The 26,088-nt window shown below is 40.2% G+C and overlaps 1 protein-coding gene across 5 annotated transcripts in view; it reads left to right on the top strand.

Annotated features, from left to right (window-relative positions):
- Positions 1–26,088, top strand: part of NEXN (nexilin F-actin binding protein) — a 33,677-nt gene that overhangs the window by 1,255 nt on the left and 6,334 nt on the right. For 2 of the 5 annotated variants that reach the window (XM_063702926.1, XM_063702928.1), the window contains exons 2-11: positions 2,010–2,088; positions 3,519–3,710; positions 3,913–3,991; positions 4,080–4,228; positions 11,146–11,187; positions 12,369–12,566; positions 12,667–12,843; positions 15,269–15,457; positions 19,191–19,388; positions 23,392–23,613. In XM_063702926.1, coding sequence (XP_063558996.1) covers positions 2,062–2,088; positions 3,519–3,710; positions 3,913–3,991; positions 4,080–4,228; positions 11,146–11,187; positions 12,369–12,566; positions 12,667–12,843; positions 15,269–15,457; positions 19,191–19,388; positions 23,392–23,613 — 1,473 coding nt within the window. In that variant the 5' untranslated portion in view covers positions 2,010–2,061. The remainder of the gene's footprint in view (positions 1–2,009; positions 2,089–3,518; positions 3,711–3,912; positions 3,992–4,079; positions 4,229–11,145; positions 11,188–12,368; positions 12,567–12,666; positions 12,844–15,268; positions 15,458–19,190; positions 19,389–23,391; positions 23,614–26,088) is intronic. The other 3 variants (XM_063702936.1, XM_063702964.1, XM_063702950.1) reach the window with 3 other exon arrangements.

The raw sequence follows: 26,088 nt of genomic DNA, 5'->3' as shown, positions 1-26,088 counted from the left end.
CAACAAGAGCGAAACTACGTCTCAAAAAAAAAAAAAAAAGAAAACCCAGATTTTATCAGAATTGATTTTTGTAAAAAGCAAGGTCCAAACATATGCTGTGTCCAAGACATATACTTTACATATAAAAACACAGATAAGAGTGAAAGTAAATAGCTAGAAAATTATATACCATGCAAACTGTAAACCTAAGAAAGTTGGGGGCCAGATGCAGTGGCTCATGGATGCAATCCTAGCACTTCTGGAGGCCAAGGTGGGAGAGTTGCTTGAGCCCAGGGTTTCAAAACCGGTCTAAACAACACAGTGAGACCCCATTTCTATAGAGAAAAAAAAAAGAGCTGGGCATAGTGCTGCATGCCTGTAGTCCCAGCTACTTGGGAGGCTGAGGAAGGAGGATCGCTTGAGCCCAGGAGTTCAAGGGTACAGTGAACTGTCATTGTGCCACTGTACTTCAGCCTGGGTGACACAGTGAGATGCTGTCTCTAAAAAATAAATGAATAAATAAAAAGAAAGCTGGTGGCTGGGTATGGTGGCTCACGCCTGTAATCCCAGCACTTTGGCAGGCCGAGGCAGGCGGATCACGAGGTCAGGAGATTGAGACCATCCTAGCTAACACGGTGAAACCCTGTCTCTACTAAAAATACAAAATATTAGCTGGACGTGGCAGCACACGCCTGTAGTCCCAGTTACTCGGGAGGCTGAAGTGGGAGAATTGTGTGAACCCGGGAGGCAGAGCTTGCAGTGAGCGAGATGGCGCCACTGCACTCCAGCCTGGGTGACAGAGCGAGACTCCATCCCCCCGCCAAAAAAAAAAAAAGAAAGTTGGTGTGACTATTTTAATGTAAGATAAGTTTAAGACAATGAGGTAAGAAGAAAGAAATTTCTTACTGGTAGGCTGGGCACAGTGGCTCACACCTGTAATCCCAGCACTTTGGGAGGCCAAGGCAGGCGGATCACTTGAGGTCAGGAGTTCCAGACCATCCTGGCCAACATGGGGAAACCCCGTCTGTACTAAAAACACACACAAAATTAGCTGGGCGTGATGGTGTGCTGCTTGTAATCCCAAATATTCAAGAGGCTGAGGCAGGAGAATCGCTTAAACCTGGGAGGTGGAGATTGCGAGCTGAGATTGTGCCACTGCACTTCACCCTGGGGCGATAGAGTGAGACTCTGCCTCCAAAACAAAAAACATACTGCTGAAAGGGTCAATTCAAAAAGAAGATATCTTATAATCATAATGTGTGTGCAATTAAACCTGAAATTACATGAAACAAAAACAACAGAATTAAAGGGAGAAAAAAAAATTCTGGCTGGGCGCGGTGGCTCACACCTGTAATCCCAGCACTTTGGGAAGCCGAGCTGGGTGTATCACTTCAGGTCAGGAGTTCAAGACCAGCCTGGCCAACATGGCGCAACCCTGTCTCTACTAAAAATACAAACATTAGCCAGGCATGGTGGCGCGGGCCTGTAATCCCAGCTACTTGGGAGGCTGAGGCAGGAGAATTACTTGAACCTGGCATGCAGATGTTGCAGTGAGCCAAGATTGTGTCACTGCACTCCAGCCTGGGCGACAGAGTGAGATTTCATCTCAAACAAAAACAAAAACAAAACAAAACAAAACAAACAAAAAACCACATAGTTGAAGATTGATAGAAATAGCTGAAAATTAGTAAAAATACAGATCTAAAACATGATCAACTATCTTCAGCTAGTTAATATTTATAGAGTAATACACTCAATAATTGCTGAATACACATTCTTTTCAAGTGAACTTAATATGTTCATCAAGCTATTCTGGATCAAAAACTTTCAGGGATCTTTTACCATCATGCACCTTATATTTTCTATACCATGAATCTTGGGAAAAAGAGCTAAAGGTTATCACAATTTATTACTTGCTTGAATCATGTCAGTATTTTTTGAGGGACAATTAACTGCTATTTCTATTTATAAAAATACATAATATATTACAAATAAATTAAAATTTATTATACAATATAAATTTTTTTCAGGTGCAAATATATACAGAGCTTCATAATCAGCCCAAGACCACATAGAGCAAACATGAATGATATTTCCCAAAAGGCTGAGGTAAGTCTCAAAAGTAAAAATAAAAATAAACGAGGGAAATGTAGAGTTGACTGTAGAATTGCTGAAAGGACAGTCATTTGGTGGAAAGGTCATATTTAGGAGTTCATAATTAATAACATAATGGCAAGATGTAAAAAAAGAAGAGATACAATTCACCAGCTGGTCTTGGGCTAGTATTTTCATTTGGGTTCTAGGAAATTCTACAAAGCATAAGTAGTAAATTTGTGAATGATAGTGAAGTGGATGTGATAGCTAGCATTCTGAGTAGAATTTTAAATATTTTGTTCTTGATAACTCTTAGAAATTATTATTTTAGTATTAAAACAAAGTTTGACCTATACTCATAGGAGAAAACATAATTCCCTCTTAGGTAAGGAACCTTTTTAGTGCCTTATATATATATTTTAAGTTTTAGCTTTTTTCTGGTTCTTGACTGTAGATACTGAGAGTTGTAAGAAGAGCTCAGTTGCTGACACCTCAGAATTATAAAGTTAACCCTTAAATGGCCAATGACACATAATAGATTATAAAATACAAGTTGGATGTGCCACAGATTAATTAATTGTCATTATCACTAGGAAAAAGGATTTGGTGTTCTGAGGCACACATTTTATTTACTGAAATTTCATTTAGAAATCAGCTTAATTTTCAAAGTGGTGAAAATAATTTGCTCTTCTGGTTTTAGAGTGGAGGAAAATCATTTCTTCAGTCTTCTACCAGATTCCCATTCTTTGTGAAGCTGCTGCCATATGGAATTCCTCTTACAGCCCGCCCCCATATAGAATGATATAGCCTTCTTACACATTTTTAATGTGGCTTAAAGAAATTATAGATGGGAAGTAATAGTAACAACATAAATCACAGCTTGTGCACACAGACCATGGTGTACCTCAGCCACAAATAAGGACTAAAGGACTGGCCTTCGGTTTTGCTTATATTGGATATAGAAACCAGGAAGGGTGTAAAATGTGAATTAGGCTCAAACTTTAAAGCCTAAACTTTTGCTTTGTTTTCAACTTCACCAAATTTACTGAAATTAGTTTGGGTACCTTTTTAGCAAGTGATATAAAATCTGAATCTTTAATAATGGAGTTAGACAATAAAAGACAGTTGTTTTTAATTAGAATTCAGAATTTGATTTTTATATTTTACTGGCTTTCAGCTTCAGTGGAATGCTACCCACAAAATGAGATTTCATTTCACTATATAACAGTGAAATTTCTACTCTCATATTTTCTGTAATGTCATTTTTCATAGTTAGGTTTTAGAAAGTATCTAATCAGGTTGTGATGGTCAAATAAAGGGTTCAAACACATTTCTATTTTCTGTTTCAATAAATATTTTTTATATTGCTTATTCTTATCTATCTTTACCTCATTTCTTCCTATCTTTTTCATTAACTTTCTTTTCTTTATTTTCTTCTAATGAAGATTCTGCTTTCTTCATCTAAACCTGTCCCAAAAACCTATGTACCAAAACTTGGCAAGGGTGATGTAAAGGATAAGTTTGAAGCCATGCAGAGAGCCAGGGAAGAAAGAAATCAAAGGAGATCTAGAGACGAAAAACAAAGAAGAAAAGAACAATATATTAGAGAGAGAGAATGGAACAGGAGAAAGCAGGAGGTTATTTTATTTTACTTTATTCTTGTGAAAATATTTGTTTGCATTTTTTCATTTAAATTGTATTTATTCACATTAACCACATTTCATATTAACTATAACTAAAATACTTTTCTGTATTTGTAACCTAATTTAAACTCTGCATATAATGTGATTTAGTCTAATTTTTGGACATGTGCTCACATTAATTTATTTAACCATCTAGATTAAAGAAATGCTTGCTTCTGATGATGAGGAAGATGTATCTTCTAAAGTAGAAAAGGCTTATGTTCCAAAATTAACAGGTAAGAAGCTTGAGGGGTAAATAGTAAATTAAATTGCAAAATAGAAACATAACCAAGTATCAAATATTTTTTTTTCATATATTTTTAGGAACTGTGAAGGGTAGATTTGCTGAAATGGAGAAACAAAGACAAGAGGAACAAAGGAAGAGAACGGAGGAGGAACGAAAACGCAGAATTGAGCAGGATATGTTAGAAAAGAGGAAAATACAGCGTGAATTAGCAAAAAGGGCTGAACAGGTATCACTGAAGATTAAGTTCGTATTTGTTTCTGAAACTAAGTGTGCAAAGTAAAACTAATCAGTATGTTGCCTAATTAAAATATTTTAATGTAACATAAACCTATTAAAAAGCAGCTAACCATCTGGGAATGGTGGCTCACATCTGTAATCTCAGCACTTTGGGAGGCCAAGCTGGGTGGATCGCTTCGACATCAGCCCGGGCAACATGGCAAAATCCTGTCTCTACAAAAAAATACAAAAATTAGCTGGGCATGGTGGCAAGTGCCTGTAGTCCCAGCTATTCAGAAGGCTGAGGTAGGAGGTTCGCTTGAGCCTGAAAGGTGGAAGTTGCAGTGAGCCACGATCATGCCACTGGACTCCAGCCTGGGTGACAGGGCAAGACCTATCTCAAAGAAAAAAAAAAAAAAAGGCAGCTAACCTGAAAAGATCTGAAGGAAAAATATTTAACATCAGATGCCTAAAAGGACATGGGCAGAATATGCCTATTTTAAGGTAGAATAGTGAGATGATTTGTATCATATACAATCTTACCGCTCTATCCACATTCCTCATCCCGTCTACATTCCTTATTTTTCTTTACAAGTTAGAGAATTTTACAAAGATGTAAGGCAATTTCACATATAAACTATCCATGAGTACCTAACAAAATGCTGGTCTTCTAATAACAATACTTTTAAATGCTGGTATATTAGTCTGTTTTCATGCTGCTGATAAAGACATACACAAGACTGGGAAAGAAAAGAGGTTTAATTGGACTTACAGTTCCACTTGGCTGAGGAGGCCTCAGAATCATGGCGGGAGGTGAAAGGTACTTCTTACATAGCGGTGGCAAGAGAAAATGAGGAAGATGCAAAAGCGGAAACCTCTGATAAAACCATCAGATCTCATGAGACTTATTCACTACCACGAGAACAGGATGGGGGAAACCACCCCCATCCCCATGATTCAAATTATCTCCCACCGGGTCCCTCCCACAACACGTGGGAATTATGGGAGTACAATTCAAGATGAGATTTGGGCGGGGACACAGAGACAAACCATATCAGCTGGTCTTTTAAGGCATACATTAAGTGCTTTCAGTCTTTTTGCTATGCTGCCTTCAGTTTCCATTACCTTTCTGAAAAGAAAAGTGACGATGAAAGCAAAGCATATGCTATACTTGCATACTAAAGAAATGTATTTACCCTGGATTTGCAAAGCGGGGTACAGGTATTGGGTAAATACAGCAGTTCCAAATGGGAGAAATCATCCAAAACAAAGGGGTTACATGGCCCATGCAAGTCTGAAATCCAGCAGGGCAGTCATTTTTTTTTTTTTTTTCCTGAGACGGAGTTTTGCTCTTGTCGCCCAGGGAGTGCAATGGCGCAGTCCTGGCTCAGTGCAATCTTGGCTCACTGCAACCTCCACCTCCCAGGTTGAAGCGATTCTCCTGTCTCAACCTCCTGAGTAGCAGGGATTACAGGTGCCTGCCACCACATCTGGCTAATTTTTGTATTTTTAGTGGAGACGGGGTTTCGCCATGTTGGCCAGGTTGGTCTTGAATTCCTGACCTCAGGTGATCTACCTGCCTTGGCATCCCAAAGTGCTGGGATTACAGGCGTGAGTCACCGCACTGGCCTTTTTTTTTTTTTTTTTTAATTGAGACGGAGTCTCGCTCTGTCACCCAGGCTGGAGTGCAGTGGCAAAATCTCGGCTCACTGCAACCTCTGCCTCCCGGATTCAAGCGATTATCCTGCTTCAGTCTCCCGAGTAGCTAGGACTAAGGCACATGCCACCACTCCCAGCTAATTTTTTTGTATTTTTAGTAGAGATAGAGTTTCACCATTTTGGCCAGGCTGGTCTTGAACTCCTGATCTCAGATGATCTGCCCACCTCGGCCTCCCAAAATGATTACAGGCATGAGCCACCGCACCCGGCCTAGTAATTTTATCTTGTAAATATGTAAAGTTTAATTTTCAAATCTAATTAAGTACATTTTCCACTCCACTCCAATATAATTTAATGTATCTTTGAATATAAGGAGTAAAGTATGGCATAGGTAGTCAAGAAGAGTTTTAATGTTTGCTTGTAAAATTTATTTGTATAAATCCATATGCAAGAATGCCATAAAGGATTCCTGAGTCAGAGGGTAGCTGAATGACTTGGTGACCTACAAGATTTGGAGATTCTAAGATCTTATAATGAATTAAAAATGAGAGCTGGACATGGTGACTCATGCCTGTAATCCCAGCTCTTTGGGAGGCTGAGGCAGGAGGACTGCTTGAGCCCAGGAGTTTCAGGATGCAGTGAGCTATGATAATTTCACTGCACTTCCAGCCAGCAACAGAGAGACCCTGTCTCTTAAAAAAAAAAAAAAAAAAAAAAAAAAAAAAGATGGTGGGGGGTGAGTGGGGATTAACAGTAGATATAGTGGATGTTAGAATCAATTTGGGGAAGAAACTTGATATTATCTGTTTATCTTTGAGGATACCCTGATGAGCAAAGTTAAAGTCCATCAGCTTAGAAAAAAGAGGAGTTACTGGTGAGGGAAGAGAAGGAGATGTTGAAAAGAAAAGGGAGAGAAGTTGATTTGGGAAGAAGCAAAAGGAGTTTCATTTTTTATAAAGCAAAAGAAATAGGAAGTGGCTCTTCAATATTGTCTTCTGAAAGTCAACACTATACCTGAACTTCTGAATATCTGGTCTCTGTGAATATACTGACACCATGGCTACTTAGACAGATTTATCTTTTTCCTAGTTTGTTGGAAAAAAAGTATTCTCCAATGTTTTCTTGTTTTGGTAATGGTTTAAAGTGAGCAAAGAAGAAAGCAAAAAAAATCTTCAAACATACTTTATTATTTTACCATAAGCTAATAAAGATCTGGGAAGCAGGCTGGGTAACAACATAGTGAGACCTCAGCTCTTAAAAACAGACAGACAAACAACTTAGCCAGGAGGTGGTGGTGGGTGCCTATAGTCCCAGCTACTTGGGAGGCTAAAGTGGGAGGATTGCTTGAACCCAGGAGGTTCATGATCAGGCCACTGCACCAAAACAAACAAACGAACAAACAAAAAACCTGGGTTTGGGAAGGTTGTAGCAGCAGCAATAAAAGAAAGTTGAGTTAATAAATTTAGTATTTCTCTTTTCTATATTCTCAATGTCTGGCTTCTCACCGTATCTCCTGGATCTTTTTATTTTTTATTTTTTCAAGACAGAGTCTTGCTCTGTTGCCCAGGCTGGAGTGCAGTGGTGCAATCACAGCTCATTGCAGCCTCAACCTTCTGGGCTCAAGCAATCCTCCTACCTCAGCCTCCTAAGTAGCTGGGACTACAGATGCATGCTACCATGCTTGGCTAATTTTTAAAAAATTTTTTGGCCAGGTGTGGTGGCTCACACCTGTAATACTAGCACTTTGGGAGACCGAGGCAGGTGGATTGCTTGAGCTCAGGAGCTCAAGGCCAGCCTGGGCAATACACTAAAACCCTGTCACTACAAAAATTAAAAAAAATTAGCTGAGCATGGTGGCACATGTCTGCAGTCCCAGCTACTTGGGAGGCTGCGGTGGGAGGATGATCGCCTCAGCTCAGGAGGCAAAGGTTGCAGTGAGCCAAGATTGCACCACTGTACTCAAGCCTGGGCAAGACAGCAAGACCCTGCTGTCTCTACAAAAAAATCTACCAAAAAAGTTTTTTTTTTGTAGAGATGGGGTCTCAATTTGCTGCCCAGGCTCGTCTCAAAATCCTGGGCTCAAGAGATCCTCCCACTCGGCCTCCCAAAGTTGGGGGAATACAGGCATGAACCACCATGTCCAGCCTCCTGGACCTTTTTATTGAGAGATTAACATGATTTATACAGGAGTTGTCAGTATTCTTTTAAAAAGAGAAGTCTTCTTTTTTTTTTTTTTTTTGAGATGGAGTCTTGCTCTGTCACCCAGGCTGGAGTGCAGTGGCGCGATTTCAGCTCACTGCAAGCTCCACCTCCCGGGTTCATGCCATTCTCCTGCCTCAGCCTCCCAAGTAGCTGGGACTACAGGCGCCCACCACCATGCCTGGCTAATTTTTGTAGAGAGGAGGTTTCACTGTGTTAGCCAGGATTGTCTCAATCTCCTGACCTCATGATCCACCCGCCTCGGCCTCCCAAAGTGCTAGGATTACAGGCGTGAGCCACCATGCCTGGCCTAAAAAGAGAAGTCTTTTGTAATTATTTTATTATAGATCCATTAATGATTTTTAGTATAATATATAATTCAACAAAGCCTTCACCATTTACCTAGCATGTCAGTGTTAACAAGTAATTCTGTAACAAAGCAAATTATTCTAAACAAAATATTTTATAGTATACAAAATTATTCTTTTTTTTTTTTTTTTTGAGATGGAGTCTCGCTCTGTCGCCCAGGCTGGAGTGCAGTGGCGCGATCTCAGCTCACTGCAAGCTGCGCCTCCTGGGTTCATACCATTCTCCTGCCTCAGCCTCCCATAGCTGGGATTACAGGCACCCGCCACCACGCCCGGCTAATTTTTTGTATTTTTAGCAGAGACGGGGTTTCACTGTGTTAGCCAGGATGGTCTCGATCTCCTGATCTCGTAATCCGCCCGCCTCGGCCTCCCAAAGTGCTGGGATTATAGGCGTGAGCCACAGCGCCTGGCCACAAAATTATTCTTAATAAAACTATGAAAATAAATTATTAAAGTATAAAAGATTTATTTTTAACAAACTTTGCTCAGAGTAATTTATTTTTCAAGAAATTGGGTGTCTTTTTTTTTTTTTTTTTTGAGACAGGGTCTTGCTCTGTCTCCCAGGCACGCTCATGGCTCACTGCAGCCTCCACCTCCCAGGCTCAAGTGATCCTCCCACCTCAGCCTCCACAGTAGCTGGGACTACAGGTGTGTGCCACGACACCCAGCTAATTTTTTTTTTTTTTGTAGAGACAGGTCTCGCCATGTTGCCCAGGTTGGTCTTGAACTCCTGGGCTCAATCGGCCTGCCTCAGCCTCCCAAAATGCTGGGTTTACAGGCATGAGCCACCATGCCTGGCCAGGTATCTTAATAAAATGTATTATTTCTTTCTTGAGAGAAAATATAGAAAAGTGTGATGATGAGAGAACAGGGACTTAGCCTAGTCCCTAGTATGAAGCAGGGTACAACAAAATTCCCTTACACTGCATGAGGAGTTAATGAACTCTTTAACCACTCTTTCATTGGTTTTAAAAGTCAAATTAAAACAATAAACAATCTGAATTCTTACTTTTTTAATGGTTCCATTTTCCCATTGCTTTTGTTTTCTTTTCCTGAGATCTTAAACACTGCATTATTTAAATCACCTATCTTCTCTCAATTATGTTTGCTAAGAAGAGTACATTAGTCTTCCTCTAAAGCTAAACTAATGGTATTTCTTATGAGTAATGGGTAAATTGAGCTCTCTTTTTTCTTTTTTTTTTTTGAGAGGGACTCTTGCTCTGTCAGGCTGGAGTGCAGTGGTGTGATCTCAGCTCAATGCAACCTCCGCCTCCTGGGTTCACACGATTCTTCTGCACCAGCCTCCCGAGTAGCTGGGACTACAGGCGTGTGCCACCACACCCAGCTAATTTTTGTATTTTTAGTAGAGACGGGGTTTCACCATGTTGGGCAGGATGGTCTTGATCTCTTGACCTCGTGATCCGCCCGCCTCAGCCTCTCAAAGTGCTGGGATTATAGGCGTGAGCCATTGTGCCTGGCCAAGCTCTCACTTTTTAAATGAGGAGCTTTCCTACTTAGACCTCGTCAAAATATAGAGAAAACATGACTATCAGAATTATTTTCCCTTCTAAACTATTCTATCCCAGCTGGGCATGGTGGCTCACGCCTGTAATCCCAGCACTTTGGGAGGCCAAGGCACGCAGATCACTTGGGGTCAGGAGTTCGAGACCAGCCTGGCCAACATGGTGAAACCCCGTCTCTACTAAAAATACAGAAATTAGCCAGGCATGATGGTGCGCACCTGTAGTACCAGCTACTCAGGAGGCTGAGGCAGGAGAATTGCTTGAACCCAGCATGCAGAAGTTGCAGTGACCTGAGACTACAACACTACACTCCAGCCTGGGTGACAGCGCGAGACTCCATCTCAAAAAAATAAATAAACTAGCCTACATCTTTCACTGCACTGTTACTGTATCAGTTTTATTTTTGCCCTATATTTATGTTGTAAAATATAATCATGACAAGTATTAGATTGCTAATGGATAGGTTTTCCTTTGATGGGGCAGTGACAAAGAATGGAGAAGTGTTTCTATGTGTCTTGGTTTAAATTGCTAATTAAATTAATAATTGCTGCTTGTAAGCTCAACAGCCTGGTCATAAGAGTTTGGTCTGTTATTCAGTTTCTGGGTTACAGAGGTAGGCTTTATCTTAATTTTTTCTGTTTTTTCTTTTTCTTTTTTTTCTTGAAACAGGGTCTCACTCTGTCACCTACACTGGAGTGCAGTGGCATGAACATGGCTCACTGCAGCCTTAACCTCCTGGGCTCAAGTGATCCTCCTGCCTCAGCCTCCAGAGTAGCTGGGACCACAGGTGCCTGCCACCATGCCCAGCTAATTTTTGTACTTCTTGTAGAGAAGGGATCTCGCCATGTTGCCCAAGCTGGTCTTGAACTCCTGGGCTCAAGTGATCTGTCCACCTTGGCTTCCCAAAGTGCTGGGATTACAGGCATGAGCCACCTCGTCCAGCCTGATTGTTTTCTTAATATGTTGTTTTCTGGATATTGATATTGATATTGATATCAATATGCAACAATAAATATAAAGGATATATTTGGCTAATTTGGAACAACATAAACATATTTCAAAAATTATAAATTTGAAAATTTACTATAAGTCACAACTAAATTACTTTCCAGTTGTTGTTTAAAAGCAAAAAGTAGAAATCTGATGTAATGTAATGATATGAAATTCTCATTCAATAGATTGAGGACATAAACAATACGGGAACTGAATCAGCATCAGAGGTAAACAGACATTTCCTTTAATGAAACATTCACCTAAAATTATCTGATTCACAAATTATCTTTTAGTATAAGAAAAAACTAAAAGAGCTTTTATTATTTTTATTATAAATGTAGAAATAACAAAAAAGTATGTTTTGCAAAGCAAGAGCATACTTTTGCACTTTCAAACACTATAGCTTAGTGTTTTTAAAGAAAAGAATGTTTTGCTTTCATAGTCAGGTTAGAAAGACAAGCCTTATTAGTCTCAGTTTGAGATACTCTGCCAAGACAACGTATTTTTGAACTGTTACTAACAGCTGAGATTGTTGAACGCTAACATTTATAAAAAGGCAATTTTATTTTCATCATTTGTCTTCTTTCCTCAGAGTTCCTGAGAGTTTATGTTTTGGTTTTTATATAATAGTACAGAGTGCAGTATCTGTTACCAAGAAGAAATGTTCAACAACCACAAAAATTTTAGTCATCCCTTTTATCTAACAGAATAAGTTAAAAATCTTTCAATTTGATGGTGTGCCCAAAACTACAGCCCATAAATTGGGAGCAATTTTATCTCAGGGCCATGTGTTTCATTTCATAACTCTTCTTAGTTTTTAAAAAAGTCAGAGGCAACAACAGATTATATAATTAAAATGAATTAAATAATAATTTTAAAATATTTTAATACAATCAAATACCAGAGAGTTTTATCTATAATATATATAAATGTTTAATAAATCACTTGGAAATACTGTGTTTTTTTCTCACTAAATACTGGTTTCATTATTTAAAAGCTTGCATAGAGAGAAAAATCATATGAAGAAACTTTTTTTTGTTTAAACTGAATCTATCCACCATCAAATTGATTTAGAGTATATTCACATGCACACTTTGTGGATTAGTGCACAAATAGCTTAATTCAGGCAATGTCACTGCAGTTTCGTTATCCAAACAGCTGTATTAACTCCATCTTCTAGGAAATAGAATGCTTCTTGAACCTCGTCAGCAATGGATTTCAGTAAGATTAACTCATAATGCACAAAGAATTTAGAGTAGGAGATATTTAATAATAATCTGTAAAAAAATTGTTCTTCATAATAACATTGATGACAATGTAATGAAATTCACCTATGATGGAGGTAAAGTCCCATGAAACCCAATTTTGATTAAGAAGAAATATGCTAATTATCTATTTTATAAAATAGGAAGGAGATGATTCACTACTTATAACTGTGGTACCTGTCAAATCATATAAAACATCTGGAAAAATGAAAAAGAATTTTGAGGATCTAGAAAAAGAACGTGAAGAGAAAGAAAGGATCAAGTACGAGGAAGATAAAAGAATAAGATATGAAGAACAACGACGATCTCTCAAGGAAGCAAAGTGTCTTTCATTAGTTATGGTAAATTTTTGTTTGTTTTCTAAGAAACAAATCAAGGCAGTTTAAGTTAGCAGCATTTTCCTTTATGACTAAAAGGTGGGTTTTCATAATGTTTTCTTAGGATGATGAAATAGAAAGTGAAGCAAAAAAAGAATCACTATCTCCTGGAAAATTGAAACTAACTTTTGAAGAACTGGAGCGACAAAGACAAGAAAACCGAAAGAAGCAAGCTGAAGAGGAAGCAAGAAAACGTTTAGAAGAAGAGAAGCGTGCTTTTGAAGAAGCAAGGCGGCAAATGGTAAATCTACATATTTAAATCTTACAATTAATATTAATGAAGTTAGCCGACTTTAGATAAGGTTTACTACTACAAATTCAAAGAGATTTTACATATAGAAGGGCTAATTTTCTAATTGTATTCATATTTCATATATAAAATACATCTAGGCTAGGCACGGTGGCTCATGCCTGTAATCCCAGCACCTTGGGAGGCCAAGGTGGGTAGATCACCTGAGGTCAGGAGTTTGAAACCAGCCTGGCCAACACTATGAAATCCCTGTAATCCCAGCTGCTTGGGAGGCTAAGGCACGAGAATCACTTGAACTTAGGCGATGGAGGTTGCAGTGAGCTGAGATCGCGCCATTGCACTCCAGCCTGGGTAACAGAATGAGACTGTCTCAAAAAAAAAATCCATACTGTTTTCCAGTTTCCACTCTGGGGCATTTTACCCAATATGCTTTAAATTTTTATTTTTATACATTGTTATTAATGTATAAATATGCAAAATAATTACTCAATGAACCTGGTTTCCTTCATCTGTTAGTTCAATCTGCAAAGGACTTAATGACATGGGTGCGGGACTGATTATAGGTGTAAACTTGTCCTCAGCAGTCCAGTTTTTCAACTGTTTGAACATATCAAAATAACAGTTTACAGTGGAATATGCAGTTTGCCCTATTAAGTGTATGTGTGTGCCTATTTGTGTGCATGCCTCTGTGTGTGTGTGTGTGTCTGTGTGTGTGTGTGTGTGTGTGTGTGTAATGTGGTTAAGAGCATGGATTGTGGAGCCAGATTTTCTAGATTCAGATAGCCATTTACTAACTGTGTAACCATGGACAACTGTTTTAATCTCTCGCTGTGTTAATTAATTAAATCGCTCTTAGTTTCTTTATTTTTAAAATGGTAAAAATGAAAGTGCCTACTTCTTTTTTTTTTTTAACTTCCACAATGACTTGGATTTTTTTTCAGTGCCTATTTCTTAAATGGTTAAACGAGTTAATATCTAGGAAGCACTTAAAATGGTGTTTGTTACATATACTAAGTTCTTTGAAAATGTTAATTATTACTATGGTATTAATAGATTTATCAACAGAAAGTAAAATTGAAATAAGAAAACACTGATTCCAAACCTTGTTTTAAGATTTAAAAATGGGCCAGGCATGGTGGCTCATGCCTGTAATCTCAGCACTTTGGGAGGCTGAGGCAGGCAGATCCCTTGAGCCCAGGAGTTTGAGACCAGCCTGAGCAACATGTGGAAACCATGTCTCTACAAAAACAAATACAAAAATTAGCCAGGTGTGGTGGCACAGACCTGTAGTCCAAGCTCCCCAGGTGCTGAGGCGAGAGGATTGCTTGAGCCCGGGAAATCAAGGCTACGGTGAACTATGAATGAGCCACTGGACTCCAGCCTGGGTGACAGAGTGAGACCCTGTCTCAAAAAAAAAAAAAAGGATCTAAAAATGGAATATTTGTAATTTTAAAGTTACAGAACTTTCTTGATCAGCTTTCTTGAATGATGTTCTAATAATTATATATATAAAAATTTAATTTTCTAGACATTTATTTGAAAATGTTATTACTCGGGTATAGCTGCATAATATCTGCACATTTTAGATATTTCTGGTGGTCAACTTAATAAAGAAATAGTATTGTTAAATAAATAATACATTTCAATTGATATTACAGTAAATTTAATAATAAATTAAAACTAATGATAAAATCATAAAGCTGGAATTTTACATAAAATAGTTCTAGATAATAATCTTTTATCTGATTAGTATAAGGTACCATAGTTTACAGTAAAAAAAAAAACTACAAAAATTACAAAATGAGAACCTTATTTTACTACCAAAGAGATTCTGTGTAGATATACTTGAACCCCAATTATAGTACACACATACGCATTTTATATTTGTTCTGGGAAAGTTAATACTCAACAGTAACCCCTCACTGCAGCCTCAACCTACTGGGCTCAAGGGATCCTCCCACATCAGCTTCTCGAGTAGCTGGGACTACAGGCACACACCACCACACTGGCTATAATGTGTTTTTTGGTTTTTAGTAGAGACGAAGTCTTGCTATGTTGCCCAGGCCGATCTTGAACTCCTGGGTTCAAGTGATCCTCCTGCCTCCTAAAGTTCTGGAATTACAGGCGTTAGCCACCACAACACCTGGCTAAAAATGTTTTAATATTCAATTTGATCTATAGAAATTTGGCTTACTTGAGAAGTTTTATTTAACCTGAGTACATCTTTATATGGAATTTCTCCAAATTTGAATATTTTATCATAGAAGACATTAAAAAGGAAGGGGATTTACGTCAAGTATATTAAGGGCATTGAAACTCCTGTGTGATAGTGGCTAATTCTGTGCCTTTTGATTGATAATTCATTCCTTTTTCTGATGAACCTCAATTCTTAGTAATGAATTGTTTATTTGGTTAGGTAAATGAAGAAGAGGAAAACCAAGACACAGCAAAAATTTTTAAAGGGTACCGCCCTGGTAAACTCAAACTCAGTTTTGAAGAAATGGAAAGGCAAAGAAGAGAAGATGAAAAAAGGAAAGCAGAAGAAGAAGCCAGAAGGAGAATAGAGGAAGAAAAGAAGGCGTTTGCTGAAGCAAGGAGAAATATGGTAAGACAGAAGCTAACTGGAGAATGCTATTAGAATTCACCTTTGAGAATATGTTAATAGAATCATTAGACTTTAGAGAATACCCTATTATTTCTGGAATCTGTGCCAAGAGTAGAAATGGCAAATATGTTTTAAAGTCTCCCATGGAATAACACCAGTTGGTTGAAGGTATTTGCTTCAATTTGGTGTTCAGAAGATTCTGCTTTAAATTGCCATGCTTGGCACAAAGGATGGAATATTATCTCCCTTCTCTGGGAAGGCATGTTTTCCAGAACTAAGTATCCAAGGAAGAAGAAGAAGTAGGGAGTTTCCTCCCTCAACTTTTCTTTCTTCCTCTCCATTCTTTCGCCACCTCCTTCCCACACTCCCTTTTTTCCTCCTCCATTCCTTTATTTCCTTCCTTTCCTTCTTTCAGTTTTCATCCCACCTACTATATATTAAATGACCTGAGTCATTTAATCAGAATTATTTCTCTCTCCAAAATGCTCACTCATCACTCCTGGAAATTGATACCTAACTTAACTGTCACAAGGTTATGACTGTACTTCCTATACCAGTTTTATGTTTGTACAATGTACAGTTATCTGACAAACAATTTTGAAGCAATTTGAGACTAGAGCACTGCATCTCCTTCTTGAAACACTGTAATTAGCTTTGGTGATATCGTAACCTGGTTTTCTTCCTCTGTATGGGTTAGCATCACACACATATGTCCAAGTGTTTATTTGGCTTTATTGCTCACACAGATACTCAAATCAGAAACGTGGAAGCCTGAAACACTTCCATCTTCTTATTCATGCCTGATGTCCAACCAGTCACTAAGTCTCATTCATTCTACCTCCTAAATCACTATGAAATCTGTCAGTTTTCCCCCCATTTTCACCGCCACTACTATAATCCAAGTTACTGTTACAACTTGCCTGGGGCCAACTCCTCATTAACTTGCTTTCTTACCTGTAACCTATTCTTTCCTGTAAGGCCAGGAGTGATCTTTAAAAAGAAAGAAATTTTGATTGTGTTTTGTTACTGTTTTGCTTAATATTTCCCCACTTTTCTTAAGCAAAAATCCAAAAACTTCTAAAACAAATTTCTTTATAGTCTTGCTCTTGTATATTGCTCCCGTTTCATTTCTTGATTCTTCCTGAATCTGCTCTTTGTTCCAAATATGCTGAATTTGTTTGTATTTCTTCAAAGTGAGACTCAGCCTTCACACTGTCTGAAAGATGTCCCTCACTCCTTTCCCTATGCTCTGCTAACTCCAATTCATAACTTTCCATTTCCTCTGGAAAGCCTTTCCTGATAATAAACACCTTCCATGAATTCTTACAGCATTTAGTACTCTTCTATCATAGCGCTAATCCTGTATTGTTACCACTTATGGCTGTCTTTTCCACTCCATGAGGCCAAGACTGTTCATCAAACATGTGGCACAATGCCTAGCGTAGCAGACCTCCAATAAATGTTGATGGAACAAGTGATATTGAAATCTTACATGCAGTAGGTAATCCCTGATACATAAATGGTTTCTACATAGAAGTCCTACAGACGTTGAGAATGCACTTAATTTTTGGAGAATAAGCAGGTTTAGAAGCGGTAGAAGAAGCCGGGCGCGGTGGCTCACGCCTGTAATCCCAGCACTTTGGGAGGCCGAGGCGGGCGGATCACGAGGTCAGGAGATTGAGACCATCCTGGCTAACATGTTGAAACCCTGTCTCTACTAAAAATACAAAAAAAATAAAATTAGCCGGGCGTGTTGGCGGGCACCTGTAGTCCCAGCTACTCAGAGGCTGAGGCAGGAGAATGGCATGAACCTGGGAGGCGGAGTTTGCAGTGAGCCAAGATCTCGCCACTGCACTCCAGCCTGGGGGACAGAGTGAGACTCCGTCTCAAAAAAAAAAAAAAAAAAAAAGAAGCGGTAGAAGAGAAGTAAATGTGAAGATTACTAGACCTAGTCCTTGGGGCAGATTTGTAGGCCAATACTGCCTTTTTACCATGATTCACTAGCGGAAAAAATGCAGGCGAGAAAACTGCATTAAAACAAAACCAAGTTTCCTAAAGACATTTCTAAAGAGAAGAGAGAAAACCTTCCTCTTACATTTATATTGTTTTCTTATCCACAAATAAGTATTGTAATTTATCCAGGAATAAGTATTGTAATTTCATACTATAGCTTAGTTCATGCATATATAAAATTTAAAAATTTCAGGCAATCTTTGAATTGTAAACCACTTAAACATTGTTTCTGAGTTGAAATAGTTCTGTGGTGAAGCCTGGATTACCCTGATAAAACTTGGAGCAAATGAATAATACCCCTTGCCTCTCTCATTCCCCTGTGTGTATTTCAACCACAGAGTCACAGTTCAGGCCAGAGGGTTATGTTATACCGCGCCGGCCTATAATCTTTTGTTTTTTTTTTTGAGATGGAGTCTCACTGTCACCCAGGCTGGAGTACAATGGTGCAATCTCGGCTCACTGCAACTTCCACCTCCTGGGTTCAAGTGATTCTCCTGCCTCAGCCTCCCCAGTAGCTGGGATTACAGGCGCCCACCACCACACCTGGCTAATTTTTGTATTTTTAGTAGAGACGGGGTTTCACCATGTTGGTCAGGCTGGTCTCGAACTCCTGACCTCATGATCCACCTGCCTTGGCCTCCCAAAGTGCTGGGATTACAGGCATGAGCCACTGTGCCCGGCCTATAATCTTATTAGAAAGATTTTGAAGTTTGAATCCCAGCTTTGCCACATAGTATTTGTGTTGACTTTAGACAATTACTTTTCAGTGCCTCAGTTTCTTTCTCTGTAAAATGAGGATATTAGTAACTACTTCATAGGGTCATAGGATTAAATAAATTAATACATGTAAAGTGCTTATGACTGTACTTGGCAGCTCCAAGTATTAACTATTATTATTTCTTTAAAATTAGCCAGACAGCAAATAAACAATAAACTCATAGCACTAAGAATGATTTTTGCCTGATTATGAAGAGATCATGATGGGTTATCTAATTCATTCAGACAAAATCATGATTAACTTAAATGCTTTAATTACCAACATGGAGAGTCGTTTCAATCCAATTAAAAAATGTTCTCAAATTAGGAAATCTTAATGTCTAATTTAAAGGACTCATGGTATGAATAAATTATTTCTTTGTCTTCACTGTAATGGAGAATAGATGGTTACCATTTCCTTCATAACCACAAAATACCTCGGTCTTACATTTTCTAATAATTCTTCCCTTTTATTTATTTATTTTTGAACACTGTGTTGAGACTTCCTTGTTTACTGTTAAGTCCCCTTGTTTTTTGTTCAATGTGAAACCTATTTAAGAAATCTGGCCGGGTTCGTGGTTCACGCCTGTAATCCCAGCACTTTGGGAGGCCAAGGCAGACGGATCACCTGTCGGGAGTTCGAGACCAGCCTGACCAACATGGAGAAACCCCGTCTCTACTAAAAATACAAAATTAGGTGGGCGTGGTGGCGCATGCCTGTAATCCCAGCTACTTGGGAGGCTGAGGCAGGATAATCGCTTGAATCTGGGCGGCAGAGGTTGCAGTGAGCTGAGATCACACCATTGCACTCCAGCCTGGGCAATAAGAGTGAAACTCCATCTCAAAAAACAAAAACTAAAACTAAAAACAAACAAACAAAAAGAAATCCCAGTTTCTTCAAGAAATAGTCCCTTTTTAGTATGTATAATTCTGGCCAGAGTGATAAAATAATTATTTTAAATAGGTAGTAGATGATGACTCCCCAGAGATGTATAAGACAATCTCTCAAGAATCTCTTACACCGGGAAAACTGGAAATTAATTTTGAAGAATTATTAAAACAAAAAATGGAAGAAGAAAAACGACGAACAGAGGAGGAACGGAAGCATAAGCTAGAAATGGAGAAACAAGAATTTGAACAACTGAGACAGGAAATGGGAGAGGTAAGATTTTAAGAAATATCTATATTCCCCATATTTATTAAGCTAAATATTTTACTTATATCACCTTATAATAACTTTGTATTATTATTCACCTTTAGGATAGTCGACATAGTATTATGAGGTGCTTACATGGTACAGGCGTCTGCACAATTATGTGTACTTTCTAGTCTGCTTTAACTACTCCTTCCTTGCTAGTTTAATAAAAAAGTATGTAGGTTTGCAAGTGACTGAGCTATTACTGTTTATTTATATTTTGTAGTTCATAAATATGCATATATTCAATACATATATTATATATAGACTATACAGTGCCAGCTTCATGGGCATGCACCTTGTGCACTCACAAGACGCCATGTTCAGAAGGCCCTGCATTTGGGGTTTAATGCTGAGGTTACTGTATTCAAATTCTTTTTGTGGTGTGAACATGGCTCACTGCAGCCTCGACCTCCCGTGCTCAAGTGATCCTCATGTCTCAGCCTTCTGTGTAGCTGGGACTTTAGGTGCATGCAGCACCATGTCTGGCTAATTTTTAATTTTTTTTTTTTTTTTGAGATGGAGTCTTGCTCTGTCGCCCAGGCTGGAGTGCAATGGCACAATCTTGGTTCATTGCAACCTCCACCTCCCAGGTGCAAGCAATTCTCCTGCCTCAGCCTCCCGAGTAACTGGGATTACACGTATGTGCCACGATGCCCGGCTAATTTTTGTATTTTTGGTAGAGATGGGGTTTCACCATGTCAGCCAGGCTGATCTCGAACTCCTGACTTCAGGTGATCCGCCCACCTCGGCCTCCCAAAGTGCTGGTTATTACAGGCATGAGCCACCACACCCGGCCTTTTTGTTTTCTTTTCTAAAGATGGGGTGATTGCACTTTATTGCCCAGGCTGGTCTCGAACTTCTGGCAAGCGATCCTCTGACCTGAGCCTTCCACAGTTCTGGGATTACAGGCATTAGCCATCATGCCCAGCCACTGTCTTGAAATTCTTAATTTTACCTTTGAATTTGTGTGTTGTATATAAGTGAAAGCTGATTGGACGATGAAGCATGCCCTATATAGGAGCTTTTGCTCACTAGAGCTTTACGCTGTCTTCCTGCCTCCCTGGAATGGGTTTTCATCAGCCCCCTTCCCAGGGCCCTGCCTAACCTTCTTCCCTCTTCGGACTCTGCTGCCATCCCTCTGGGTGGCCCAGGTTGCGTGGGCAGCAGAAGAGAAAGGTAGAATGGGGGCGTGTATTCACCATCAGCCTTGGCCCCTGCCAGGGGCCAGGCCACACACATGAACAGGGTCAGGGTCTAAGATGTAGCCTCATGACTTGGACTGGCAATGCTATGGCATGTTTGGCAGGCAACTTGGAGGGGTCCTCTCACCAACTTATGACCTAGGAACCGAGTGAGTTCCTACACAGAGGTTGCAATCTCTTGGAAGGTGCCTGTTTTTTATGGGTTGGGGCAGTAGGCACGTGGGAAGGGAAGTTTTACTTCTCTGCCCCAGGTGTGGCTGGCAAATTATCTAGTGGACCCTGAGAATATAAATATAAATGTATAAATAAATACCAGGAATGTGCTGTAGGAAAATATTCCAAGGTCTAGGTTTCTTATGAGTTGTGTATTTTCACCCCACATAGTCCAAAAAGTGGAAATAGTATAAAGGAATGTTTTCTCTTACCCCTTGGTTGAGTCAAGAAATTAACCTTCATGTCATATCATCCCAGACTGTGACACCCTCTGCCTCCACCTTTTAAAACTGTGTGTAGAACTTTAAGTCTTCTCCAGGAAAAGTATACCAGGAATACCTGTAGTAGTTTACCATTCCATTATGGTGGTATTAGGGTTTGGTAAATATTACAAATGACTAGTAATAATAGATTGTGAAAAGTCAGGGGAAAAGAATCTGAATAAAAGAAGATGGGCCGGGCGCGGTGGCTCATGCCTGTAATCCCAGCATGTTGGGAGGCTGAGGCGGGCAGATCACGAGGTCAGGAGATCAAGACCATCCTGGCTAACATGGTGAAACCCCGTTTCAGCTAAAAAAAATACAAAAAATTAGCCGGGCATGGTGGCAGGCGCCTGTGGTCCCAGCTATTTGGGAGGCTGAGGCAGGAGAATGGCGTGAACCTGGGAGGCAGAGCTTGTGGTGAGCCGAGATTGCACCACTGCACTCCAGCCTGGGATACAGAGCGAGACTCAAAAAACAAACAAACAAAAAAACAAAACAAAAAACAAGACAAAATGGTATAAAGAACTGGAGCCAGCCAGGCGCAGTGGCTCATGCCTGTAGCCCCAGCACTTTGGGAGACCAAGGCGGGGCAGATCACTTGAGGTCAGGAATTTGAGACCAGCCTGGCCAACATGGCAAAACCCCGTCTCTACTAAAAAAAAAAAAAAAAAGAAAAAAAGGAAAAAAAAGGAAAAAAAAATCAGCTGGGTAGGTGTGGTGGCACACACCTGTAATTCCAGCTACCAGGGAGGCCGAGGCAGGAGAATCGCTTGAACCTGGGAAGGGGAGGTTGTAGCGAGCTAAGATAGTGCCGTTGCCCTCCAGCCTAGGTGACAGAGTGAGACTGTGTCTCAAACAAACAAAGAACTGGAGCCCAATTATGATTGACTCCTTTTTTTTTCTTCTTAAAACGCAGCTCACTCTATCAGGCTGGAGTGCAGTGGTGCACTCATAGCTCACTGTAATCTCAAACTCCTAGGCTCAAGTGATCTTCCTGCCTCAGCCTCCCAAGTAGCTGGGACTACAGGCACACACCACCACACCCAGTGAATTTTTTCGAAGATCAGACACAATCAGCACATTCAGGGTGGAATGGCTGTAGACCTGGTGAATTGTTTGTAGAGATGATGTCTCGCTCTGTTGCCCAGGCTGGCCTTGAACTCCTGGGCTCAAGTGATCCTCTCACCTTGGCTTCCCAAAGTGTTGGGAGTACAGGTGTGAACCACTGTGCCTGGCCAGTTGACTCCTTTTCTGTCTTTGCTGGTGGAATATATAATTGAGGATACAAGTGATATGTAGAGAAATGTAGATATTTTACCAGACTATATCTCCAGAAATGCTTAATTATTAACTTGAGTATTAAGAGTGATGTTTAACTTTATAAGACTACCATAAAATCAAAAGTAGGAAAAATTTTAGATACTCTGGCTCTATTTAGAGATGAAGAAAATCATACAGTGGGTAAGTAACTGGGCTAAAGCCTGCACAGTGTCAGAGCCAGGACTAGAACTCATATGACTTCTAGTCCAGTGTTCTTTTTTGTTTGTTTGAGACAAAGTCTTGCTGTGTCACCCAGCCTGGAGTGCAGTGGCACAATCTCGGCTCACTACAACCTCCACCTCAGCCTCCCAAGTAGCTGGGATTACAGGCACAAGCCACCATGCCCAGCTAATTTTTGTATTTTTAGTAGAAAGGGGGTTTCACCATGTTGTCCAGGCTGGTCTCGAACTCCCGACCTCAGGTGATCTGCCTACCTCGGCCTCCCTAAGTGCTGGGATTACAGGTGTGAGCCACTGCACCCAGCCTAGTGTTCTTTCAATTATTTTTTGCCTTCCCCTAACAAAGATCTTCCTACAACTCCTAGAAAAAGCTAATCTTGTCATGAATATTTTAGTTTTAGCAAGTTATCAAGGAATGTCAGAGGATTTTAGCCGTATTTCCTAATGAGAATATTTTAAGTAGAATGTTTTCAATAATGCCTTAAATTTGTAGCACCATTTTGAGTTAGTAAATTTGGACCCTGCATTTAGAGAAGAGGTTAAACTGTATTTTTGGTTTCAAATAAGAAACAGTGCACATTTTTTGGATGGTTTCTTGTACAAACTAATATGCTGATATTCAATCTTTTTTTTTTGAGTCACGCATGGTGGCATGTGCCTGTAGTCCCAGCTCCTTGGGAAGCTGAGGCAGGAGGATTGCTTCAACACAGGAATTCAAGGCCAGCCTTGGCAACATAGTGAGACTCTCTCAAAAACAGCAGCAACAAACTTATTAATTTTTTTTTTGAAGGAAGAGGAAGAAAATGAAACCTTTGGATTGAGCAGAGAATATGAAGAACTGATCAAATTAAAAAGGAGTGGCTCTATTCAAGCTAAAAACCTAAAAAGCAAGTTTGAAAAAATTGGACAGTTGTCTGAAAAAGAAATACAGAAAAAAATAGAAGAAGAGCGAGCAAGAAGGAGAGCAATTGACCTTGAAATTAAAGAGCGAGAAGCTGAAAATTTTCATGAGGTATATTACCTTTGTATTTAACATAGTTATGGTACAGTAATGATAATAAATTTAACAGAAGTAACATTGGCTTTGAAATAAGTTTTAGTACTTAAAATTAATCATTGGCATATACAGTAATCTGGGAAGTAAATAGCAAAACACATGTAGATCTTAGACTTTGAAAGACTAGCATTGTTTCAAAATCACCTTTATCAGTGTTAAAACCTATAGTGAATGTCAAATGGTTCACTCTAGCAAAAATGTTCAAAAATATTTTTTGGCTGGGCGTGGTGGCTCACGCCTATAATCCCAGCACTTTGGGAGGCCAAGGAGGGAGGATCACATGATCCAGGAGTTCTAGGCTAGCCTGGGTAACATAGTGAAACCCCATCTCTACAAAAAAAGATACAACTAAAATAATATATTTTTTGGCATATGTTTTAGTTGAGTCAGTAGAACCAGTGTATATTCAAGTTAAACTCCAGATTATTCATAATTTTTTAGATGAAACCCATAAAGCCTCTAGTATTTGCTCGAAGTTACAGTAGTAATTCAGTGTGGAAGAGCCTAAATGAGAATTCTGATGACATGAATCTGAATTATCTTCAAACATAAAATAAAGAGGCAATCACTGACCTGCAATATCCCTTCTAGCTTGACTATTTCTGTGATTATGAATACTAGTTTAAATGAGATCTAGAAATTTTTTTTTCTACCAGAATTGCCATCCTATAAGATTTAACAGAATTTAACCTATATTCTAGAAATACATTTTGATCAAATATTCAGCTAGCAAAACAGGTATGGGAATTTGGGAGGGCCTTCAGAGGAGACTGAATAAAAGGATAGAATGAAGAAACTATGTGCCAATTATTGGGACTATAAGCAATTCATTATTATTGAGGCAGGCACGAGTGCAAAGGACAGCAAAATGAAGATGCAAGCATAATTGAGATGATCATGGAGTCTTAGATGCCATGTGAAGGGATTTTTATTTATTTTTTTTTTATTTTTCTTTTCGTGCTGATGCTTTTTTTTTTATTTTTTATTTTTTATTTTTTTATTGATCATTCTTGGGTGTTTCTCGCAGAGGGGGATTTGGCAGGGTTACAGGACAATAGTGGAGGGAAGGTCAACAGATAAACAAGTGAACAAAGTTCTCTGGTTTTCCTAGGCAGAGGACCCTGCGGGCCTTCTGCAGTGTTTGTGTCCCTGGGTACTTGAGATTAGGGAGTGGCGATGACTCTTAACGAGCATGCTGCCTTCAAGCATCTGTTTAACAAAGCACATCTTGCACCGCCCTTAATCCATTCAACCCTGAGTGGACACAGCACATGTTTCAGAGAGCACAGGGTTGGGGGTAAGGTCACAGATCAACAGGATCCCAAGGCAGAAGAATTTTTCTTAGTACAGAACAAAATGAAAAGTCTCCCATGTCTACCGCTTTCTACACAGACACTGCAACCATCCGATTTCTCAATCTTTTCCCCACCTTTCCCCTCTTTCTATTCCACAAAACCGCCATTGTCATCATGGCCCGTTCTCAATGAGCTGTTGGGTACACCTCCCAGAAGGGGTGGTGGCCGGGCAGAGGGGCTCCTCACTTCCCAGTAGGGGCGGACGGGCAGAGGCGCCCCTCACCTCCCGGATGGGGCGGCTGGCCAGGCGGGGGGCTGACCCCCCCACCTCCCTCCCAGACGGGGCGGCTGGCCGGGCGGGGGGCTGACCCCCCCCACCTCCCTCCCGGACGGAGCGGCTGGCCGGGCAGAGGGGCTCCTCACTTCCCAGTAGGGGCGGCCGGGCAGAGGCGCCCCTCACCTCCCGGACGGGGCGGCTGGCCAGGCGGGGGGCTAACCCCCCCACCTCCCTCCCGGACGGGGCAGCTGGCCGGGCAGGGGGCTGACCCCCCCACCTCCCTCCCGGACGGGGCGGCTGGCCGGGCGGGGGGCTGACCCCCCCACGTGAAGGGATTTTTAAAACATGGATATTGTCTGGGCACAGTGGCTCACACCTGTAGTCTCAGCACTTTGGGAGGCCGAGCCATTTCAAGACCAGCCTGGGCAACATGGCAAAACCGTATCTGTACAAAAAATACAAATTATCCGAGCATGGTGGTGCATGTCTGTAGTCCCAGCTACTTGGGAGGCTGAGGTGGGAGGACTGATTGAGCCTGGGTGGTTGAGGCTGCAGTGAACTGTGATTGCACCACTGCACTCCAGCCTGGGGGTCAGAGCAAGACCCTGTCTCTAACACAGTAAAGCATGGATATTGTCAGACAGATATTGTCTATATAGCTGGATCATGCTGAAGCTATATGGTCTTAGATACATGCATTAAAAAAATTATGTGAGGCCAGGCGCGGTGGCTCACGCCTGTAATCCCAAGCACTTTGGGAGGCCGAGGCGGGTGGATCACCTGAGGTCAGGAGTTCAAGACCAGTCTGGCCAATATAGTGAAACCCTGTCTCTACAAAAATACAAAAATTAGCCGGGC

This window comes from Gorilla gorilla, chromosome 1 (genome assembly GCF_029281585.2).
Source record: "Gorilla gorilla gorilla isolate KB3781 chromosome 1, NHGRI_mGorGor1-v2.1_pri, whole genome shotgun sequence".
NCBI classification, from domain to species: Eukaryota; Metazoa; Chordata; class Mammalia; order Primates; family Hominidae; genus Gorilla; species Gorilla gorilla.
Note: the sequence above shows the minus strand (reverse complement) of the source record. Positions and strands in the feature narration are given on the sequence as shown.